Source organism: Microcaecilia unicolor, chromosome 12, assembly GCF_901765095.1.
Source record: "Microcaecilia unicolor chromosome 12, aMicUni1.1, whole genome shotgun sequence".
Lineage (NCBI taxonomy): Eukaryota > Metazoa > Chordata > Amphibia > Gymnophiona > Siphonopidae > Microcaecilia > Microcaecilia unicolor.
In genome coordinates, this window is record NC_044042.1 from 39,596,694 (window position 1) to 39,621,802 (window position 25,109).

General features: G+C 40.6%; 2 protein-coding genes across 3 annotated transcripts in view; both read right to left on the reverse strand.

Moving 5' to 3' along the window:
• The window catches only part of LOC115482005 (interleukin-18-like), a 47,556-nt gene extending 46,240 nt beyond the window's left edge, over positions 1-1,316 (reverse strand). For both annotated transcript variants that reach the window (XM_030221527.1, XM_030221526.1), the window contains exon 1: positions 1,131-1,316. In XM_030221527.1, the coding sequence (XP_030077387.1) occupies positions 1,131-1,251 (121 nt within the window). In that variant the 5' untranslated portion in view covers positions 1,252-1,316. The remainder of the gene's footprint in view (positions 1-1,130) is intronic.
• A 3,008-nt stretch (positions 1,317-4,324) lies between these two features.
• LOC115481940 (interleukin-18-like) overlaps positions 4,325-25,109 on the reverse strand; it is a 101,437-nt gene continuing 80,652 nt past the window's right edge. Inside the window, exons 5-6 of the mRNA XM_030221425.1 lie at positions 15,704-15,837; positions 4,325-5,931 (exon numbers count right to left, since the gene is read on the reverse strand). Coding sequence (XP_030077285.1) covers positions 5,716-5,931; positions 15,704-15,837 — 350 coding nt within the window. The 3' untranslated portion in view covers positions 4,325-5,715. The remainder of the gene's footprint in view (positions 5,932-15,703; positions 15,838-25,109) is intronic.

Sequence of the window (25,109 nt, forward strand, 5' to 3'; positions counted from 1 at the left end):
TGGAACCTGGCATTGTGTAGCTATAATGTAGGTTGTTCTTTTCAATATGCGTCACTTTGCACTTGTCCACATTACATTTCATCTGCCATTTGGATGCCCAGATTTTCCAACCTCCTAGCCAGCACATACACATTTCCCATTTTAGAAATACAAACATGTATTTTCCCAACACTGTCACACAGACCAGTATCCTTTGCCAGTTTGGGTCTCAGAGATGGGAGCAAAACTACTGGGGGATACAGGGGGCAACCTCCCCTAATCCCACCAGTGGAGTACTGCTCAGTCGGAGCACTTTGCCAAAACTTAAGTGCTTGGTAGCAGGTGTAAATCCTGATGTCGATCTATTCCCCTTCTTACAATGGGGAGTAAATGTGTATTGGCCGACTACACGGCTATTTTTTGTAGCGCATCCGAATAAAAGAAGATTTCTGAAGAACTTCAGTACTAGATCCTCACAACAATTCATTCGGTCATCAAGTACTACTTTACAACATCAAAGATTGATCAGGACCCCTGAGGCAGGCCTTCGGGCCAAAACACGGCCATGTCGGGTCATCATTACCTTTTACAATGAAGCATCTTTTATCCTCCTTGGACTCACCTCACTGGTTTGTTTTGCTTTACACCCTAATCCTGCCCATTACACATCCAGACCACACCTTCTTGCCATTTCCACATACTTGGATTTTTGACATGCATATCCTGGCATTGTAAAAAGGATGTATTTATAATCCTCACTATCCACAAGTTCTAAGCAGATAACAACTTCACATAATAATAATAATAATAATAATAATAATAATAATAATAGCCCTTATAAAATGACCACCACTGCCACATATACAACCATATAGATTTTATGGATCAAAGCGCATAGAGTTCCTAACCAGACTAAAGAGAATGTTTTTTCAAAGACAATGAATGGCTTATGTAAAAATTGGTTAGGGAAATGATAATTATATTTTGTATCTAGAGATCCTGCAAGGAAGAAAAAAAAAAGCATACATAGGTATTTTTAAATGGTTTACAATGTTATCCTGCACTGATTGTAGTTCATACGTACTTGCCATTCAAAAAAGATGGTTAAGAAAAACATCTCTTTCTCTCTCAAGGTTCAAACTTTGACTTACGTTTGTTGGAATCATCTGAATTTAGGGTTGGCTGCTTTTTTCTTAGATTCCAGGATTCTTTTCTTGTTTGAATTCCAAGCATCTCCAAGCTTTTCCCCAGAACATTAAATGCTCTCCACATGATCACTGCTTAACAGTCCTTTTGCTTCTACAGACCCAACTCCAGATTTTACGGCCTCTCTCTGATGTAGGGAGTCCTCTTTCTGACGTAGGGATTCAGAAACTTTTCCCCACTATGATGTCTAGGACTTTTTCATCAAAGACCTTTGATACCACCTACTGGCAATAAACAATCACAGCACTTTCCTCTCTTCTAGAATGCTCTCTGCTGTAGAGAATACTTTTTAGGATTTTAATAATTATATCATGCCTCAGTAAGGAAAGTCCCTAAAATAGAAAACAGCTATATCTCTGTAGGGTTCTCATGAGAGGGAGAGGAATCTACAACACATGTTTGCTGCAAAGTGTATAAAATATAGCTGTAAAATTAGTGATGGTCAAAAAAGTTTTGATTATATTATTTATTTTATTGATTTGTTACATTTGCAAAGGAGCCAACTTTTCAAAATGATTGGGGGTGCTGAAAATTGTAAAAAAATTTTTTTTTCCTATTTCCCTCCTCTAAAACCTAGGTGCGTCTTATGGTCCGGTGCGTCTTATAGTCCGAAAAATACGGTACTTATTTTGTACCTGGGGCAACAAAGGGTTAAGGGCCAGATTCTATGTGTAGCGCCTGAAAAATCCACATGGAAAAAAATAACATCTAGGCATGTTCTCTAAAGTATGCCTAAATGTTATAGAATAGATAAGTTTCCTCATGGTATATAGAATATGCCAAGTGACTGAATGAATTTTGGTGGCGTCCATTTACTTGGTGTAAATCCTAACTCCTAAATTAGGTGCAGAGCAGGTGTATTCTATAATAATGTGCATAGATTTTAGAAATGCCCTGGCCACACCCCCTTTTCAACTCACGTGACTTAGAATTTAGGTGCACTACATTATAGAAGACATTTAGCAAGCTGTGCATGTAAATCTCAATGTCAATTAATGCTGATAATTGCTTAACATCCAATTAACAGTGCTGATTAGCTAGTTAAACAATTAAGTTATTCACATTGTTATATAATACTCTTTGGTTTCTATGCAGATTTTCAGGCACCATATATAGAATTTAGGGGTAAGTGACTTGCCCACACAGTCCCACCTGTGGCGTAGAAGGTTGGAAGTTGGTTGGAGGTAGCCAGGTCTTGAGGTAGGAATGGGGAGAGTATTTAGATCTTTAAGTCTATCTCCATATGCCTTATGAAGAAGGTTGTTGATCACTTAAGTAATTGTCCTCTAGGTTGACTCCATCATCCAATTTATATCCTTTTCAAGGTGCAGTCTCCAGCATTGCACAGAATAATTTATTAATGATTTGTATTTAAAGCTGCCTTACAACACAGAACTCAAAACAGCATGCATATCATTGAACAAAAGTATAAAAAGCTTGCATAAACATTTCATTATCAAATAGATTTTGAGTATATTTGTAAATGAATAAATAGAAATACAATCTAACAAATGATATTGATCACATTGGTAATGCCCTCTAAAAAATAACTTAATAGAAAAAAAAAGAAAAAGAATTTCATTCAGTAAGGTGTTATATTTTATATCTGTAAACTTGAATAAATATATAGTTTTAGAAATCTATTATGCAATTAATTTATGCAAATTAATTAATAAAATTAACATTTACATTTTCTTCTTTAAAATGTAAATGTTAATTTTATTAATTAATTTGCATAAATTGTCAGGCACACATAGTTTTTCTTTTATTAATACTCATTAATGATGTTAATCCATAAACCATAGAACAGAAGGAGGACAGGATATAACAAGACACAGAAAAGCACTATAGAGAGGTTCCTTACCTCACCCCTAAGAGCTTACAATCTAGGAGAAGGAAAGTAGCGACATGGACAGGGAGGAATGCACTTCCAACTCACCTGAGAACGATCAACGAACTAACTAACTTCCGCAAATCTCTGAAGACTTACCTCTTTGACAAAGCCTATAACGAGAACCCATAGCTAACCTCAACACAGCACCTTTCAACTTCAGGCAGAATGTATCTCTCCACAATTACTTGATCAAATTCTTTTGTCTTCCTTGACTACTTTGTAACACCAAAATGTACACTTTGTAACATCATATGTACACTTTATCCTGTATGACGCTGCCATAACAGGTCTTTGTAAGCCAAATTGAGCCTGCAAATAGGTGAGAAAATGTGGGATACAAGTGAAATAAATAAATAAATAAAAAAATACCAAGGAAAGTAGGGAGGAATTTATAGATCACAGCAATGTCAAACCTCCAAAAACATTTCCAAATCAATTTGAATGTGCAGTCCAATGAAGTAATGTTTTTTTTTTCATAATCAATCTTTATTCAGGAAAATTCCAAGAATAATAATAACAACAATCACAATGTGTAACATAAGTTTACATTTTTCCACTTATCTCAGTTCCTCCCAAGGGAACTACAGGAGTCTAAACCTGGTCTGTTCTTATCCAGGCTAGTTGTGTGATACTTCATTCTGAGGCAACATATGTGGAATGGAGAGTGTCTTTTTTGAAAGGATTATTTCATTAGACTGCACATTCCTTAAATTCTCAGATTGATTTGAACTGTTTTGAAGGGTTGGCATTTATTCCACTGATTTCTTTTTTGTTTATAATTGGTGGTGGGTTTGTTTTAACTTAAAGACTATCCCCAGGATTCTATATATTGCGTCTTAATTTCCACACAGAAATTGAAGCGTATTCTATAAAATGCACTTAATTAATTAAGTAGCTAATCAGTGCTGTTAATTGGACGTTAACAAGCAATTATCAGCTGTAATTGGCATTAAGATTTACATGCACAACTTGCCAAGCGTATTCTGTAATGTGGTGAATGTAAATTCTAAGTCTCATAGTTGAAAAGGAGGCATGACCAGGGGCGAGGCGTGGGCGTTTCTAAAATCTATGCACATCGTTATAGAGTACACCCGCTCTGCATCTAATTTAGGCATTGGGATTTATGCCAAGTAAAACATGGCATAAATGGCCGCAGTTAAATTTGGTCATGTGGAGAGGTGCTAGGTGTAATTCTATTTACTGCGCAGAAATTTAAGCCTATTCGATAAAGTTTAAGTGTACTTTAGAGAATACATCTAGGCGTATTTTTTTCTGTGTGAAATTTTCAGGTGCCATAAATAGAATATAGCCCTATATACGTTACACAAATGGGTGTTTGATGTGAAGTGATGATGTACAAGCTTTGGGACGATTGATCACCTTTCTTGCATCTGGAGCAATGTCTTCAAATGGTTTACTTCTACACATACTCTAAATCAAATTATGAGTTCTTTAAAGAATTGTGAACAAAAAACTCTCTTTTTATATCACTTCATATGTCTTTTCTTAAAAAGGAGGAAAAAACCTCAAGAAGCCAAATAGGCTTACAAAACCTCACGGCTTAAAAGCCCAAAAATGCTTTTTTGCTTCATCATAGGCAAAAAGCCTCCTAAAACTGACATCTATATGCTATTGTTCTGAAATAATTATGGCAAATTATTTAGCAATGTAAAGAGCTTTATTTAACTTGCAATCAAGTCTGTTTCTCCCATAGCAAGACCAGGTCCGACGTTGGCCAGTGTTTCGATTGCTGCATCAGGGTCCCGGGTCCATATTGATAATGCTCTATTTGAGCACAGCTAGGGTAGGAGCCAGAGATTTTTTTGCCTATGATGAAGCAAAAAAGCATTTTTGGTTTTTAAGCCGTGAGCTTTTGTAAGCCTATTTGGCTTCTTGAGGCTTTTTTCCTCCTTTTAAAGAAAAAACATGAAGTGATATAAAAAGAGAGTTTTTTTTGTTCACAATTCTTTAAAGAACTCATATTTCGATTTAGTGTTTGTTGCAATTAGGGGATCTTATCCCGCATTTTGCTTTAGAAGCTACTTCTGCACATGCCATGACAGTAATTAACCTCACTCCTAAACCAGGGTATGTGGAGTATGATCTCAAGCTGTCAAATTTTCCGTTAATGCTCACTGTAGTACTTGCATTGTGCTAAAGACAGCTTTCTCCTGGAGTTCATAAGATGTTACATGTTTAAGCAATGAATCCAAGTGTACTTAGAAATTCTTTCTAATGTGGCCTGTGGCACCCAAAACTATAGGAAATATTTCTGTATGCTCCTGTCACATTTTCTTGGTTTCAGATTGCATATCTCGATACTTGAATATCTTTCCTCTCGCCACCTGATTCACTGAATGGGCACTTGGGACTGATACCTCTATAATCATCGCCATTCTAGTGTTTTTCTCTTTCACCACTATGTCCGGTCTTCTAGCAATTAACTTTCTATCTGTCGGATTATGAGCACACCTTTTTCCTCATTAATTTTATTTTTCATTTTTTTGGAAGCTGTCATATTAAATGATTTAAATACTTTTGATTCCAGAAAGATCTGTATTTGTTAAGAAAAGCAGAAGCCAAAAGGCAAAACTGGGATCATATTAAAAAAAAATCCTCAAATTAGCAGGTTATTCTCATCTGACTTTCATTCTGAGGCTTTCATCCACCTGATCGTGGCTCTTCTTCAAAGCTAGTTTTCTCAGGCCATTCTCCTCCTTTGATGCTAAGAAGTATCCATCTAGTAAGGATGATTCAAATCTGAATGCTTCATTGTCCCCTTCACTGAAGTCTCTCTTATAGAAAATATACTCGCTTTTATTTCCTGCAATGTTCTTTGGAGCATTTTCTTCCTGTGTGGGAAAAAGAGCAGATTATTCACAGGTATAATCCCTACAGATCACAGATGTCTGATGCTATATTTATTTATTTCTTACAATGTAATCTCAAGCCTTTAATGGAAGAAACATCTAACTGGCTAGTCACACACTCAAGGACTAACACCAGCTTCACATGCTTTAGCAGGATGTGCTTATTCACTCCTGTTCTAGCTGAGATCACTTTCATGCACCTTTCATTCATTCATAAGGAGGCTAGGGCTATTCGAAGGAGGTTAGGGCTATTCAGCTTGGAGAAGAGACGGCTGAGGGGAGACATGATAGAGGTATATAAAATAATGAGTGGAGTGGAACAGGTGGATGTGAGGCGTCTGTTCACACTTTCCAAAAATACTAGGACTAGGGGGCATGAGATGAAACTACAGTGTAGTAAATTTAAAACAAATCAGAGAAAATGTTTCTTCACCCAATGCATAATTAAACTCTGGAATTCGTTGCCGGAGAATGTGGTGAAGGCGGTTAGCTTAGCAGAGTTTAAAAAGGGGTTGGACGGTTTCCTAAAGGACAAGTTCATAAACCGCTACTAAATGGACTTGGGAAACATCCACAATTCCAGGAATAATATGTATAGAATGTTTGTACATTTGGGAAGCTTGCCAGGTGCCCTTGGCCTGGATTGGCCGCTGTTGTGGACAGGATGCTGGGCTCGATGGACCCTTAGTCTTTTCCCACCACCACCACCTCTACCCATCTTCAAATCATTGCTCAAAGCCCACCTCTTCAATGTCGCCTTCGGCACCTAATCACTTCATCTCTTTTCAGGAAATCTCATCTACCCCAACTTGACATTTTGTCTTTTAGATTGTAAGCTCTTCTGAGCAGGGACCGTCCTTATTCGTTAATTTGTACAGCGCTGCGTAACCCTTGTAGCGCTCTAGAAATGTTAAGTAGTAGTAGTAGTAGCATTACTTATGTACTTATAATTGATCAGCATCTCATTCATGCACCTTTCATTCATTCATAATTGATCAGCATCTCATTTTCGAGTCCCAGATTAATGCCCGCCTTAAAAAAATGCTTCTTTTCTCTAAAGACAGTTTTGTTGCCTTCATTCTTGCATAGATGTTTGTTCTCAAAAGGCTTTACTTTTGGTGTCCTTTTACTAAGGTGCACTGAAAAATGGCCTGCAGTAGTGTAGACGTGTGTTTTGGGCACACGCAGAATCATTTTTCAGCGCACTTGCAAAAAAAAAAAAAAAATGCCTTCTTTACATTTTTGCCGAAAATGGACATGCGGCAAAATAAAAATTGCCGCGCGTCCATTTTGAGTCTGAGGCCTTACCGCCAGCCGTTGACCTAGCGGTAAAGTCTCACGCGGTAACCAGGCAGTAATGATCTGTGCGCGTCAAATGCCACTTGGAGCGCGCCCAATACGCGTGTCTGAAAATAAAAATGATTTTTCAGACGCACGTATCAGACGCGCGCCAAAAATGAACTTACCGCTACAGCCACAAGGTAGCCGGGTGGTAACCATTTTGGCGCACATGGGGGCGTGCGTAGATGCTTATGCGGCTTAGTAAAAGGGCCCCTTTATGCTTTAACAGCATCTCATTTACATTACTGCAATATAGTCTATGCAGGTTTACTGAATTATGCCCTTCAATGGCTGCAGACTACAAAATACAGCTATCAGACTCCTCACTAATGCCACCCATTGTGATTACATCACTAATCTCTACTATGGAACCATCATGGGCTCCCAGTCCAAAATAGGTGCTTTATCATAATGACCCCTTTTATTTTGCCTCTAAGTATGTCTGAACTCTACATGGTGCTGCGTTTCGCCAAAATGGCATATTCAGGAGTGGCGCAAAAATGCAAAACAAAGTCTGTATTAGTCTCAGCTCCTGAGGACGCCGTTATGGCGAAACACGGCACCATGTGCAGTTCAGACATATATCATGGCATGAATCTGTATGGAATTGTTTGCCATTAACAACCTTGCAGCATGATTGATACAACGTTGGAGCAATTAATCCATTGAACGGGAAGTAACTTTATGAAAGGTCCAAGGAAAAATTGGGGATAGTGTGAATTCAAGGAGATTTGTTTAAAGATCCAATAGTTGTAGAGGATTGAATGACAGCTGAATTCTGTTATTTTAAAGAACAGTAATTTCTTGCTTGAGAATAATTTGGACGGACATCAAAGCAACTGCAGTATTAGTTGAATTCTTAAGTAGACTATTGTAATATTGTGTATTTGGGATTGCCAACAACTTGTATCCACTTTTTGCAAATTGTGCAGAACTCAGAGGTACACCTTGTCTTTGGTTTGTTGAAATATGATCATATTTTGGCATGTCTAAATTGGTTGAGATGCTACAGATAGCATTTAGGGTGAAACTTAACTTGTTGATGTCAGTTCATCATGCTTTGTTTCATGACAGTACTATGTATTTGTTCAGAGCAGTGGCGTAGCCACAGGTGGGCTTGGGTGGGCCGGGGCCCACCCACTTAGGGCTCAGGCCCATTCAACAGCAGCACATGGTAATGAAAATGCTGCTCTCCACAATACTGGCACCTTCGCATGCTCAGTTTTCAGCGCATGCCTGCTGCAGACTACCAAGGTGGAGACTGGAGAGAAGCATTTTCCCACCAGCTGAGATATTGTTTTGGTGTGGGGGTGGGGGAGAGAACATTTGGTGCCTACCCACTTCTTGCCTAGGCCCACCCAAAATCTGCTGTCTGGCTACGCCCCTGGTTCAGAGCTATGTTCCACAGAGACAGTTGCGGTCAATGGATGCTGGACATTTAATTGTGCCTGTTATGAACACATTTCACTTAGATGTGACTAGGAAAGGGTCCTTTTTGATCGCTGGCCCTTTCGAACGGAATCAATTGCCAGCTGGACTGAAGCATGAAACTCATTTGTTGGCATGTATATTTGTTGAGTTTGGCCTTTTCTGCATTGGTTGGACAAGTATAAGGCTGAAACTTTGGACACTTTGATTGTCTGTTTATGAACTATGAAGTAGGTCAAAAAGTGATTTTTCGGTATATTTGGTTTTGTATGTTTTATATGTTTTATGTATGTACTAGCCGTTGAGCCCGTAAAAACGGGCTGGTATTGGGGTTTTCCTTCCTTCCTTCCTTCCCCCTCCCTCCCTCCCCGTGAGGTCGCCACCGCTACCGTTCCCCCCCCCCGGAGTCGCCGCCGCCATCCCTCCACCCGGCCCGGGCCCTCTCTCTCTCTCTCTCTGCTACTAAACTAAACGTAACGTCAGCGAGGGCGGGACACAGGCAGGGAAGGAAGGCTGACAGCAGCTCAGCTGATGTGCGTGCTGCGTTCCGGCGAATGGATGTGTAAGTTTAGTAGCGGAGAGAGGGCCCGGGCCGGGTGTGTGTGTGTGTGTGTGTGTGGGGGGGGTAACGGTAGTGGCGACCTCGGGTGGGCGGGTGGGGGGGGAGCGGTATCAACCTCGGCGGCGCAGTTTCCCTCTCTGTCCCGCCCTCGTCATCACGTATTGACGTGGGGGCGGGACAGAGAGGGAAGTCTCTACTGCGCATTTGCGAGCGAGTCGGTCACTCGCCGTTTATATGTTTGATATTGTACCTTGCCCTGGGTAAGGGTGGGTTATAAATAATAAATCTAAATCTAGGTAGTGTACGGGATAATATACAGTTTTATTATAGCAGGAAGTAAATGGGAATCAATATGCAGCATTTTTCTATTGCATGTTTTTAATGGGAATTTAATAAAGGCAATGTTAAATTGTAATTAATTAAATTTGTTTGTAGCTGATTTTATATAGGCACGTTCAATCATTAGAGGTATCTTGAAAGCCTGACCAGACAGATGCCATTTTTTGGGTGGGCCTGGAGGAAGACTGGGTGTGCACATTGTTGGAATGTAATTGTATTTTACATGCATTGCCTGTCACCTATTATTTCTCTGTGATTACTCTGTGACCTCTGATGTGAATTACTTAGAGAGGTCACATAGCTATGCAACTTCCTGTGGGGGTTAGATGCAGCAGATGCAGCACATGGAGCACATGGAGCTCATGATCTCTCCTAACCTGAGAGGATCTATGGTGGTGTGAGCATCCATTGCCATCTAAGCACATGGAAGGAGCTGATAATACAAATGTATAGTAATATGTATATATAAGCCTGTCTGATTATAATCTAACTACAAACTGTGAGTAAACAGATGTTTTGTTACTTCAACTTTAAAGTGACTCAGCAGTGAATTATTCAGGGGTGAATGAGAGAGAGATGAAGAAAGAAATTAACATTTCTAAAGCTGAAGCTGTGTGTACTAAGATCTGCTAATTATTTACTACAAATAATCCAACAAAAGGGTTACGGGCCCAGGGTCCAGGAATTGAAAAAGAAGAGAAATATTACCAGGCAGAAAAAAGGCCACATTTTTCTCTTAAGTTTTAAAGGAAAGATTCAGTCTGTCTCTCTCTCCCCCCACACAGCAGACAGAAGGCTAAGAAAATGGCTGAGGGAAGAAATTCACCATTGTTCTATTCTCTCAAGGTGCCTAGATTAACTGAGTTTAATTATCAGCAGTGGGAATTAAGATTCATATGTTTCCTTCGAGCAAAAAGATTAGATATATGCTTAGACCAAGACAGAACAGCTGAAAATATGGCTGAATGGGACAATGCAAACTATTATGTGAAGTGCATGCTTTTGGAAGCTCTCTCAGAGAAACAAGCCATATTAGTGGAGGGAAAAGATACACCAAAGGACATTTTACATAAACTGAGAACTATGTATGCAACTACATATGCAAAGCAGCAACCAATTTGGCTGGCAGAGTTGAATGAAACCAAATTAAGGGATAAAGTAAATGTAATGATCACATTATGCATCTTATGTCTTCATTTCAAAAGCTAGAACTTTCTGGAATTCCCATGTGTGATGCATTGAAAAGAGCATTTCTTTTTACCTCACTATCAAAGAAGTTTGATGTTTTTAGGTCTGTAAATGAGGCCATTGAAGGGCAATCTTTTGAACAGGCAACATCAAAACTAAGGCAGGAATGCATAATAAATGATTCTGAGGAGATGTGTTCTCAAAGTCAGTCAGAGAGAAATGAAACAAATTTCTTGGCAAAGAACAGAGGAAGGCGGAGCTATGGGAAAACTCCACCCAAGGGCAAGCTGATTTGCTACTCATGTGGAAAGGAGGGACATGTATCTAAATGGTGTAAGGAAACACAAAACACTCCCTCTAGCTCACCTAAGCCAATGGAACTAAAGAATTTTCAAACCAGGAAATGTATGAAGGACAAAGATAAACACAAGGGCTTTCTAATGGCAGAAAAATCTTTGACTATGGTAAATAATAATTCAAATGAAAGTACTTGGATTTTGGATTCAGGGAGCACATGCCATTTAACCAATTGTAAAGATTTCTTTCAGGAAATGTGTCCAGAGGAAGGTATTCTTAAAACTGCAAACGCAGGGACTGCTAAGATCCAAGCAAAAGGTATTGGATTCTTAAAATGCAAAGTGTCTAATGAAGTTAAAGAAATTCCTGTAAGTGATGTCTTGTATATTCCCCAAGCAGTTTGCAATATGCTTAGTGTATCTACATTAGATAAGAAGGGATTTGTGATTCATTTTGAAAACAGTAAGTGCACAATCTCTAAAAATGATGAAGTGTATGCTGAAGCTTTTATGCATAATGATGTTTATAAGCTGAACATTTCAGGTGAAGCCTCACATATGGCGCAAGTAAGGAAGAATGATGGTAAATGTAGTCTGGAAATCTGGCACCGCCGCCTGGGACATCGTGATTCTAAGGTGATCCAGGATCTTTACAGTAAGCAACTGGCCACCGGCATTCAGATAAGTGCAGATGCTGGTAATATGGAGAAATGCATAGACTGTGTTACTCAAAAAGGTGCGAGACCCTCATTTCCTGCATACACAGGAAATAGGAGTAATAAAGTACTGGACTTAATACACAGTGACTTATGTGGACCGTTTAATATCCCATCATTGGGAAATAACAGATTTGTGCTAATATTCTTGGATGATTTCTCTAGATATTGTGTGGCCTATTTGCTGAAAGAGAAAAGTCAAGTCACAGACATGCTGAAGAAATACGTAGCCATGGTGAGCAATAAATTTGAAAGAAAACCAAAGGTTCTTCAGACTGACAATGGTGGTGAGTTCATTTCACAAAGCATGCGCACATTTCTAGAACAAGAAGGCATTCAGCATATCACAACAGTAGCTTATACACCAGAGCAAAATTCTGTTGCAGAGAGAAAATTTAGGTCACTTGTGGAAATGACCAGATGTATGCTGTCAGATAGCAATCTCCCTAAAAGACTATGGGGGGAAGCCATTCTCACAGCAGTGTACCTACAAAACAGAATGCCAACTAAAGGCGCTGAGCGCACACCACATGAGACATGGCATGGTAGGAAGCCAAACCTGTCACACATAAGAACATTTGGAAGTACAGCATATGCTCATATACCAAAGCAAAGAAGGCATAAGCTGGATTCCACAACAGAAAGGGGCATTTTAGTTGGCTATGCTCCAGGACACAAAGGATATAGAATTTTGAATCTGAAAACTGGCATTGTTGGCATAAGACATGTTACATATTTTGATGAAAACAAAAGGGTTGATAAAGGCTGGATTATCCCAGATGAGCCTTATCATCCAGAATATGAAACTAGAACCATAATAGACATGCCAGTGTATATAAATGCCATACCAAGGCAGATGTCTGAAAGCAACTCACCTGTATCTAACGAGGAACAGACAGAGGAAGCAGACACAGAAAGGATCATTGAAGAAGACAGTACAGTTGGAGAAGGGGAATCAATTGGAGAAGAACTCTCAGATTTAGAGGATGCGGAAAGGTCAGACCAACCTGTTGTCAGACGCTCATCCAGGGAAAACAAAGGTGTTCCACCCCCAAGACTGTCTTACCTAACAAAGTCAGCAGAAGCTCAAGAGCCCTTAACATGGGATGAGATTGAGAAAATGCCAGCAGAAGAAGCTGCTGAATGGCGTAAAGCTGCACAAGAAGAAATTGATGCATTGGATAAAAATAATACTTGGATTCTTACAAAATTACCTCCTGGCAAGAAAGCTATAGGATGCAAATGGGTATTCAAGTTAAAAAGGAATGCACAAGGAAAAGTGGAAAGGTATAAAGCCAGATTAGTGGCAAAGGGATATCTTCAAAATTATGGAGAAGATTTTGATGAAGTGTTTGCACCTGTAGTGAAACACACGACAATAAGAACACTTCTGAGCATTGCAGTCTCAAAAGGCATGCAAGTCAACCACATTGATGTGAAAACAGCGTTTCTTCACGGAGATATAACTGAAGACTTGTACATGGAACAACCAACAGGTTTCATAAATACAAAACAAAGACAGCTAGTGTGTAAATTAAACAAAGGTCTTTATGGATTAAAGCAAAGTGCAAAATGTTGGAATGATAAATTGCATGAAATATTGACAAATTTAGGATTTAAGCAAGGTGAAGCAGATAAATGCTTGTACACTAGGTGCACAAATGGACAATATGCATACATTTTAGCTTTTGTTGATGATCTGCTCATTGCAAGCAAAAGTGAGCAAGAGTACAAGGACATTGTAAAGTGTTTAAACCTGAATGTTGAGATAAAAGAACTGGGTAATGTGTCATACTATCTTGGTATAGAAATTGAGAAACAAAATGATGGTTCTTATCTTCTAAGCCAGAAGCAGAAAATAAATGAGCTTATTGAAAGTTTAGGTATGCAAGATGCCCAAGTTGTAAGCACTCCCATGATCACTGATTTTCTGAAGGATGAAACAGTAAGAGAACCTTTACCAGATAACATCCAATATAGATCAGCCATAGGTAAGCTTTTATATCTAGCTACCACATACAGGGCTGATATAGCAAATGCAGTAGGAATTTTGAGCAGAAGGGTCAGCTCACCTACCAAATCAGATTGGACTGCAGTTAAAAGGATGGTAAGGTATTTAAAGGGTACCATTGATTGTAAATTAAAGATTTCAGCCAATAGTAATCCAAAACTAATATGTTACTGTGATTCAGATTGGGCAGGGGATCATTCTGATTATAAATCCACAAGTGGATATGTGTTTATGTATGGAAATGTACAAATTTCATGGGCCAGTCATAAACAAAGTATTGTGAGTTTGTCTTCTACAGAAGCTGAATACGTGGCCGTATCGGAAGCGTGCAGAGAACTAATGTGGATTGAAAAACTTTTGCTGGATTTTGGAATAGCTGAACAGAGACCAATCCAGATAATGGAAGATAATCAGAGCTGCATCCGACTGTCACAGAATGACAAGGTTCAGTCACGCACCAAGCACATCGCAACGAAATACCACAACGTGCGAGAGTTGGCAAAAGAAGGGGTCATCAGTCTACACTATTGTCACACCAGTGAGATGACAGCTGACATCATGACCAAACCGTTACCCAGAGAACATTTTGTGAATCTGCGTATAAAGCTTGGACTTTGTATGAATAAATAATTGCATGACAGTTATGCATGAGAAGGGGTTTGTTGGAATGTAATTGTATTTTACATGCATTGCCTGTCACCTATTATTTCTCTGTGATTACTCTGTGACCTCTGATGTGAATTACTTAGAGAGGTCACATAGCTATGCAACTTCCTGTGGGGGTTAGATGCAGCAGATGCAGCACATGGAGCACATGGAGCTCATGATCTCTCCTAACCTGAGAGGATCTATGGTGGTGTGAGCATCCATTGCCATCTAAGCACATGGAAGGAGCTGATAATACAAATGTATAGTAATATGTATATATAAGCCTGTCTGATTATAATCTAACTACAAACTGTGAGTAAACAGATGTTTTGTTACTTCAACTTTAAAGTGACTCAGCAGTGAATTATTCAGGGGTGAATGAGAGAGAGATGAAGAAAGAAATTAACATTTCTAAAGCTGAAGCTGTGTGTACTAAGATCTGCTAATTATTTACTACAAATAATCCAACAAAACTGGGTGTGCACATTTCCTCTCTGTGTGCTACTCCCTCCTCCCCTGAAGCAATAGAAATGAATACCTTGGCTGGCGGGGGATCCCTGGGCACCACCAGCTGAAGACTTCTCTCTGATGTCCCCCTGAGCAGTCTCATCCCTACGGCAGTCAGCAGTGCATTTCCAGCTGCCAACACTGGCACTGCCCCCTCCCCCATGCATGCTCAGTTCTGCTAGCATTCCCTCCCTGTTCACGCATGCGCGGGGTGCCAGTACTTGCATGGGGGGAGAAGTGCTGGCATCGGCAGCTGGAAACACGCTACTGACTGTCGTGGGCATGAGAGTGCTCAGGAGGGACTCCATAGAGAACACTTTAGCTAGTGGGCCCCAGGGATCCCCACCAGCTAAATTAACGATGTGCACCACAGCTGGGTGGGCCTGAAATGAAACTGGATGGGTCCCTGCCCACCCAGGCCCACTCATAGCTACACCACTGGGAGGTTGTCTACCTTTAAACATGATCATTAGTCAATCAAATTTGATTTAAAGAAAAGTGATGTATAAATGTAACATTTATGCCATTCTCTTCAATGATGCCTTATTGTTACGCTAAGGAGAATCTGAAAGGGGTTATATGGTATAGTAGAGCAAGGCATAGAAACAGAGAAAATGACAACAACCTGCCGGTCTGTCCATCCACATCAAATACTCAGCTTTACAATACCTTCCCCTCCCTAAGAGAATGATGAATACAGTTGAATTCCAGCAATCACCTTGAATCCTAGAGTTGTGTCTTTTCTGCAGTACATGATGTAGGTCTTTGAGTCCTTCTGAACTGTAATTGCTATGGACAGACCTTCTCTGGGACTAGTGTCCATATACTCATGTATCTTGACCTTGCATTTATCTGTAGAGGAGAAAAAGAAAACCACGGAAAAACCCATGTTCAGTACAAATTAAAACTTTTGCCAGAAAGATTTTTTTCTAGCAAAAAATAGCCACCAATCACAACGTTTATAAATGTTACATTTCTCCCTAGAACACTAATGGGAAAATAGAAGAAGCAGGATTCTCTATACAAATTACAAACCAGTAGGATACCTCACCTCAGTCACATATATGCAGAACAAAGAGTCTCACCAAATACAAAACAAGTGACCACAAGTTCGAAACAGAAATGTGCTGAGAAAACTAACCTGGAAGCCCCAAGAACCCAGACTCTAGTGTAACACTGAAGAAATGGAAACCAAACTCCTTTTCTTCCTGTATTCAGTCTTTTCTGATTTACTGGGTAGGGTTTAAACACAAAGAACCAAGACAGCAAATAACAGCCAAATGGCCCATCCAGTCTGCCCATTCACAGCAACCACTATCTCCTCCTTTCCCTAAGAGATTCCACATGCCCGTCACTGACCAATTTTGTAGCTGCCCTCTGGACTGACTCCATCCTATTTATATCTTTTCATAGCTGCAGTCTCCAGAATTGCACACAGTATTCTAAGTGGGGCTTTACCAGAGACTTATACAGGGGCACTATCACCTCTTTTTTCTTGCTGGCCATTCCTCTCCCTATGCATCTGAGCAACCTTCTGGCTTTGACCATCGCCGACAAATTGATCCAGTTCGGGTTTTGCTTCCATTGAAAGCAATGGAAGTAAAACCCAGACTGGCTCAATCTGTTCTCCTTTTTCTGGAGCCATATGGTAACCCTAGACACAATCACCCCCAAGTCTCGCTCTCTTTTCATGCACAGAAGTACTTCACCCCCTATACTATACATTTCCCTTGAATTTTTGCAACCTAAGCGTATGATCCTGCATTTCTTAGCATTAAACCTGAGTTGCAAATTGCTGGACCATTTTTCAAACTTTGCCAGATCCCTCTGCATGCATTTACTACAAATAATCCAACACTATCCACATCCTCCAGGATGACTAACCTTACCATACAGTCCTTCTGCAATATCACTCACAAAGATGCTAAATCTACTAATCATTTCTATGGTGCTACTAGACATACACAGTGCTGTACACATTATATACAGGTAGTTTCTCTGTCCCTAGGGGGCTCACAACCAAAGTTTTTTGCACCTGGGGGAATGGAAGGTTAAGTGACTTCCCCAGAGTCACGAGGAGCTGCAGTGGGAATTGAACCTAGGTTACCAGGATCAAAGCCCGCTGCATTAACCATTAGGCTACTCCTCCACTCTCCCAAGACTTGATCCCTGCGGTACACCACTGATAACATCCTTTTCCTCAGAGCAAACTCCATTTACCACTACTCCCTGTCTCCTTCCACTTAACCCAGTCAGTCACTTTAGTGCACATACCGAGGGCATTCAGTTTATTTATCAGTCGCCTATGTGGAACCGTGTCAAAGGCTTTGCTAAAATCCACACCTAGTGCCCCTCCCATATCCAACTGTTTGGTCACCCAGGCAAAGAAATTAATCAGATTTGTCTGACAAGACCTAAATGGGTTTCAACCCATTTATATATGCAGATGATGTCACCATCTTCAAACCTTTCCAAAATAATATCACAAACATACAGGACAAAATAAAAAAAAGAATTGGACCTCATGGAAGAAAGGGGAACAACTTTCAAACTCAAACTGAACAGAGACAAAACCAAAATCCTACATTTATTTATTTGTTACATTTGTACCCCACATTTCCCCACCTATTTGCAGGCTCAATGTGGCTTACATAGCGCCGTGGGGCGAAAGCCTCCTCTGGTCAATAAACAAATATAGAGCAACGTATTACAAATAAAATAGATATGTACAGACACATTAGGAAACATAGAGAGGGAAGTTATATAAAGTTCGCTAAGTTCAAAACAAGCCTGGGTTTACTTGAGTCGCTGGATTCAGGTGATTAAGTTGGATCATTAGGGTATGCCTTTTCGGACAGATAAGTCTTTAGTGATTTCCGGACGTTGAGGTGGTCATACGTAGTTTTCACGGCCTTTGGGAGTGTACTTATGAGAAGCTGGATCCATAAACTGATTTGTATTTGAGTCCTTTGCAACTAGGTTGGCGGAGATTTAAATAAGAGCGTGATGATCTGATTGAGTTTCTGGTTGGTAGGTCTATAAGGCCAAACATATATCCTGGGGCATCGCTGTATATAATTTTAAGGACCAGGGTACAAATTTTAAAAGTAATATGTTCTCTGATTTGTAACCAATGTAATTATTCACAAAGGGGTTTGGCCCTATCAAATCGCGGTCGTCCAAATACAAGTCTGGCTGCCATATTTTGAGCAGTCTGAAGCTTCTTTATAAGATTTTCTTTGCATCCGGCATAAATCCTGTTAGAGTAGTCGGCATGGCTAAGGACCATTGATTTTACCAGATTGCAAAATATTGCCCTCGGGAAGAACGGCTTCACTCTTTTAAGTTTCCACATTAAGTGGAACATTTTCTTGATTGTAGAATTAACTTGGCTCTCAAATGTAAGGTTCTTGTCAATAATAACACCGAGGATTTTCAAATGATCTGAAATAGGAAGAGTATAGTCTTGGGTGAGTAGGTTCGAGGGAATATGTGAGTTGTAACGGGATGAAAGGATGAGGCAGTGAGTTTTCTTTGCATTTAATTTGAGCTTGAATGCATTTGCCCATGAGTTCATCTTACCAAAAATTCATAATCAACCAACAAACATACCACATCGAAAATACTAGGAATCATTCTCGACAAACATCTAACACTGGACAATCAAATATCAGCAGTAACATCAAAATGCTTCAGAACACCATGGAAACTGAGAAGAATATGAAATTATTTCCCTAGACAATCCTTCCAGATACTGGTCCATTCAATGATACTATCGCAACTAGACTACTGCAATGCAGCTATGTAGGGTGCAAGGAAAACACACTAAAATCACTGCAAACAGTCCAAGACATGGCAGCAAGACTGATTGTCAAGAAATTGAAATACGAAGGAGCAACCCCACTGCTTGAAACACTTTGAGGGTCTTTTACTAAAGCTTAGCTCGAGTTATCTGCAGCAGGGCCCATAGGAATACCATGGGCCTTGCTGCAAATAACTTGAGCTAAGCTTTAGTAAAAGACCCCCTACATTGGCTACCAGTCAAGAATATTTTTCAAAGCGAGTACCCTAATCTTCAAGATATTATTTGGAATGGCACCCGAATATATGCTTAACATGATTGAACTATCCTCAAGAAATGCCAGCCCAGTAAACAGAAACTACCTACTACTACATCTACCCAACTGCAAAAACACCATCTACAAAACTATCTACATCGCAGAATTTAGTTACCAGGGTTCCACATGGTGGAACTTGATACCGAAAACCATAAGAAGCATCACAAATCTCCTCCAATTCAGAAAAGAAATGAAAACTTACCTCTTAAAAAAATTATACAGCTAATCACAAAGATATTGTCACCTTCCTTTCAAATCTACCTCTTCAAAACTATATGAATAAACATCACAAAAACTCTACAACTAAACACAAAAGCTACCACTAACCTTTCCTCTTCAAATCTATCTCTTCAAAAATTATGACTAACCACACACAAACTATGGATGCCCTCTCCACATTGCACAACACTATTGTAACTTCACCAAAATGTAAATTGTAAGCCATTTTGAACTGAAATTTTTCTGTATTAGTGGGATACAAGAGTGCTTAAATAAATAAATATAGTCTGGATTTTCAGTGCTGGTATCCATATACAGTGCTGACCAGATGCACTGTTCAAGCCATTAACCCAATGGCGTAGCTAGATGGCTGATTTTTATTTTTTGCGGGGACTGAGCCCAAAGTGGGTGGGCACCAAATGTTGTCCCCCCCCTCCCCACCCAACCTGTACACAAAATCTGAGTTTATTTATTTAGATTTTGCTCACACCTTTTTCAGTAGTAGTACAAGGTGAGTTATATTCAGGCAGTCTGGATATTTCTCTGTCCCAGGAGGGCTCACAATCTAAGTTTGTACCTGAGGCAATGGAGGATTAAGTGACTTGCCCAAGATCACAAGGAGCATAATATGCAGCAATCGAGTTTTCTCAATCAGAAAGGAAAATATACCGTCTGCTGTAGAATAGTAAGACTAGCCATACAGAACATAAGACTAGCCATACTGGGTCAGACCAAAGGTCCATCTTGCCCAGTATCTTGTTTCCAAGCCAGATCACAAATACCTGGCAGAATTCCAAACCCAAAACAATTGAGCTCAAACAGAACACAAGGAACGAGATCACAAGTGTTTGTTAGGTGTTTTAATCTAGTTTCATTAAAGGGAATAGACAAGGCAAAACAATGGTATTAAAAATTGGCATGAAACTCTACAGAATTTCTGTCCAAGAATCTTAAGAACCAGAGAAGCTGAAATCCCACCTAATCACGCAAAACTATAGACATGCCCAATTTGTTACTGTAGTTTTAATATTCAGAATAGCATAAATGCATCTACAGACTGAAATCTTTAGGCCTCGGACAACTGTGCTTAAATTGGGCCTCTCTAATTTAGGGTTGGCATGAACTAGCAAACCCATTTATTCCTTGTCATCAGCAGCAGATGAATCCATTACGAATGGGTTGTGTCCACCTACCAGCAGGGGGAGATAGAGAACACTGAAAACCATAGTGCCTCCTGGACGGCTAGCTCCATCTGCCTCTCAGTATTCTCCATCTCCCAGCAGGGTTGGACGCAGCTTATTCAGCTCCTTCAAGAATCTGCCTGGGGTGGCTCCTGTGCTTTTGCCAGTTCTAGCAGGGGTGTTGTGGCTATTGCAGCTCCACTTTAAAGGCACATAGGTTAGCCCTTTCCCTGCCTTACCCTTCCCCCTATGTAGATGCAGGCATATAGGTTTGCCCTGTCTCTGCCTTTTCCACGCTTCTAGACCTCCGGAGTGCCTCTGTAGCTGTTGCTTCTAACTTTACTCACAGCGTTAAAAAAAAAAAAAAAAAAAAACCGCGCTTGTTAGTAATTTGATGTGTTAATATCATAAGATATGTCTGCTTCCAAACAGATAATCCGTGTTGGGTCAATATTGGAACATCTATTTTTAATAAAGAGAACTGTGTCCTGTTTCTGAAGGTTCCTGGTGCAGATTTTTTTTTACTTTGGACCCTCTCTGTACTGTTATACAGGATATATACATACACATAAACATATTAATATTATGATGAGGTGGGAGAATCCAGGCCCGGTAAGATAAGGTGTGGGGCCAAACTACACGTCCCAGAAGGTATTAGGAAGGGGAAGCAGGAAGGTGTACTCAAAAACCTGCCAGGGACTAAACATTGGGGAGGGGGAAGAGAAGAGTGGAGGGAGCTGCCGCTATGGCGGTCAACGTCCAGAAGGGGGAGCAGTGATGAGAAGACTCAATTTCCGTGGGTCAGAAATCAATACAAGATACCTTCCACCTGCGAGGGGGTGGGGCGAACTAACCGGCAGGCTGTGAGGGAGCCAGAGTTAATGGAGTTTTTGGAGGAAGGAGAAGGAGGGAATACAGGTTTGCCAGGTTTGGAAGAGCATTTGGATATGGACTGTGATTGTACTCTGGTGGAGGGTTGCAGAGGTTTGAGGGCAGTGGGTGGTCACAGGAGTCATGTAGCTGTGTAGAGGGAGGTGTACTGCCATCCTGCAACCACTCAAAATAAAAGACTTAAAAAAAACAAAACCAGGAGGACTGAACTCTGGACTGGGATTTATAGGGGGGGGGGGGCGGCAGTTGGCTTTTGCTGTGGTTTCTTTTTCTTTTTGAAACTGCCTAGGAAATTGCCTAAGTGAAGGGAGCTGTGATAGGGAAGGAGAAGAGAAGAATACTTGAACTAAAAACTGTGTTGCCTGGAAAGACTGGATGCATGGACTACTGGAGGGAGGACTTTGGATTGCTGAAAATCCTGGAATTTTGGAAACTCAGAAAGGAGGATTACTGGCGAGCTGGCCACCACCCCAGAGGGATTGCGACCAGGTTATTACAGGTCTTGAAGTTAAAACTGCATCGCTACAATATATAACCAGTAACGACTTTTTGCTAAGTGACAGTGGTACAAGTTTATATGATTTAAAAGAATAGAGATCGTTTCTCAAGTGGAGCAGTTGGATTTGCAACAGCTGTTTGAAACGACATTACCTTGGATGTTGAGTGGAGAAGACCGCCTCTGACAAGGTTCCTGAATACATTCCCTGGTTCTTCTTGGCTGACATGTTCAGTTGACAATACGGACTCCAGATAAAGGAATGTGTATGTGTAGGACTTACTGATTTAAGTATAGATATTAGGAGAATTAATGGCCTGTTGATATGATATGATATGATTATGTTTAGATATATGGCCACTGCTGCTTTTGATAACGATTGTTGAAAACACTGTCTTGATTATCTTTGGTAATGATTTATGAAATATATGATGTTATGTAATGAAAAGGTTTTGTATAATTGGTTTTAGGGATGAGTGTGAATGTAGTAAGTATGGAGAAGTAGAGTGAGGATGTAGTAAGCATGAAGAAGTGTTGGTTTAAATGATGATTTTATTAGTGATTTGTTGAACAACATTGTGAATTATTAAATGTAATATTTGAATAAAGATTTATAATTAAATGTAACGGTTGTTTAAGAAAGTGTGTATGTGTATGTGTATATATATATATATACACACACCTACATAAACAAACTTGTCTGGGATAATGTGGGATATAAATGTCACAAATAAATACATTTATACAATATACACAAACAAAACTAGCGTATGGAGCTAATTATAGACACAAGGTCCTCTTGTGTTGAAAGACTGCATACTGAGGTCATTTTCCTTTGAAACAAACTCCACACAGAACTAATGCAACCTGGTTTCCAAGACATTCAAGATATCTAAGTAGACTTTTAAAAATACCCTACTTTAATTCCCCTTGGACCTCTTGACGTGTACTAAAAATGTGCTGTAGATATACTGTCAGGCTGGTCATGAGCCCTTGAGCCTAGGCCGAGGCCTAGTATAGCTTTTAGGCCAAGGCCTAGGATGGACCGAACAGGTACTATACGCCACCCCAGCTACCAAGCCCTGCACACACACACGCGACCAACTTGCACTACCAGAAAGGGGAAGATAGGGCATTCAGGTGGGCCTCACAGCCTATCGGGAACCCACTTGCTCAGAATATAGTCATAGGGGCCTCAGGGCCTAACCAGAACCGACTCAAACCCAGGGAAGGGAGAAAGAAAAAAAAAAAAAGAGGGGTCCCCACGGGGACTACAGCACCAACACACTAAGTGCTCACTAAGGACACAAGGGAAAAATAAACTAAGAGAGGTAGCTATAGGAAACACATCAGGCTGCACCCCACAACACACAAAGGAAATGAGGGACTGAGAAATATGGATACAGAGAGCAGAGACCCCCAGCAGACAGGAGAGGGAAAAGCCAGCAGAAAAGGCAGGAACACTGCAGACAAGGGTTAACGTAAACACAGGGAAGAACAAACAAACAACCTCCACAAAATACAAACACAGCACAAAGGGTAACTTCAAGGGAAACAAAACGAACAACCTGGAACAGAATGATAAACGAGCATACCACAAAGCACCACAGTCAAATAGAGGAAATCACAGGTGAGGGATGAGGGGTAATCAGACATACGCTGGAAGCAGCAAGCAGCAAGCAGTAAGCATACTGAGACAGAGCAACAGAGGGCTACAGCAAGGAAGGAGAAAACAAACTCCACAACACACAGAGCAAAAGCTCAAATAGCGCAAGGCAAGGTAAGGCTTCAGCAAAAAACAAAGGGCAACTCCAAAGCAAGGGTTGTAGGGAAGAGTAAGCTTAAGTAGATCAGACTGAGGTCAGCTCAGCCCAGATGGGCCAATCAGGAACGGTTCCAGGCATTCCCCTGTCTGACTAGCAGAGTTAAACAGAATCATAACAAATACTCAGGCACAGACACCGATACTGACATATATTTCCCTGCACAAGAGGGATTGAAATCTAAGAACATAAAAACAGCCATAGTAGGTCAGACCAATGGTTTATCTAGCCCAGTTGGTAAAAAATGAACAAGCGTGGCGGGGGAAGGGGGGCAGAGGTGGTGGCAAGAGCTCGGGACACTGCCACTAGCTACAGAGCTTGGTGAGCTGTGGCTCCTGGACCAGAGAAGGAGGAGGAGGAGGAAGTGGTCTTCAGCCAGTGAGGCTTGGGGTCCCCTCCAACTACAGTAAAGGAGATAGGTTAGGTTAATTTTATTTAAAATCCTGCTCTTCACTGACATGCAAACCAGAGTGGTTTACAAAAATAGCAATCCATAAAAAAAGAAAAGAACTGCAATGCTGAATAGGATAGGAGGCTATTTTTCTTTTTGGAGGGGGGGGGGGGGGGGGGGAGGAAGACTACCCTGGGTCTCCCTATGGATATGCCACAGTAGTAACCAGATAAAGTTAGGATAGCCCTTTTGCTGCCCTAACTTTATCTGGATAATTATCCAGTTAAAGGGCTGAATATCCCCACCAAGCAGATAATTTCTGGCTCTACTCAATCCTTGCTCCTGAAGGTTAAGTGATTTGCCCAAGATCTAAAGGAGCAGCATGGGATTTGAACCTGGCTTTCCTGGTCTTAGTTTCGAACAATTCCACCAGACTAAAAAATATATAACCCAGCTAAAGAACTTTTTTTGTTATTTTTAAATTGCAGTGCTCAGTAGTGCTGTAGTGTCCTTTAGACCAAATGTCTGTGGATTGGAACTGCAGCAGTCTCACATCATAGCACACGCCATCCCCGCCATCTGATTCTCACAGCATTAAACATTCCCTGCCGGGAGGGGGGGGAACAAAGGTGTTATACTGATGACACTTATCTTAGCTGTTTGTCTGCTGCGGGGTGAGTGCCTCCAGAGCTCCCGTGATTAGTGCAAAGTAAATGTCTTTGCACTAATCACGGGAGCTCACGGGAGCTCTGGAGGCACTGCAGACCAAGCACTTGCCCGCCCCACAGACAAACAGCTAAGATAAGTGTCATCAGTATAACATCTTTGTTTTCCCAGGCAGGGAATGTTTAATGCTGTGAGAATCTGATGGCAGGGAGGGCGTGTGCTATGATGTGAGACTGCTGCAGTTCCAATCCACAGACATTTGGTCTAAAGGACAATACAGCACTACTGAGCACTGCAATTTAAAAATAACAAAAAAAGTTCTTTAGCTGGGTTATATAT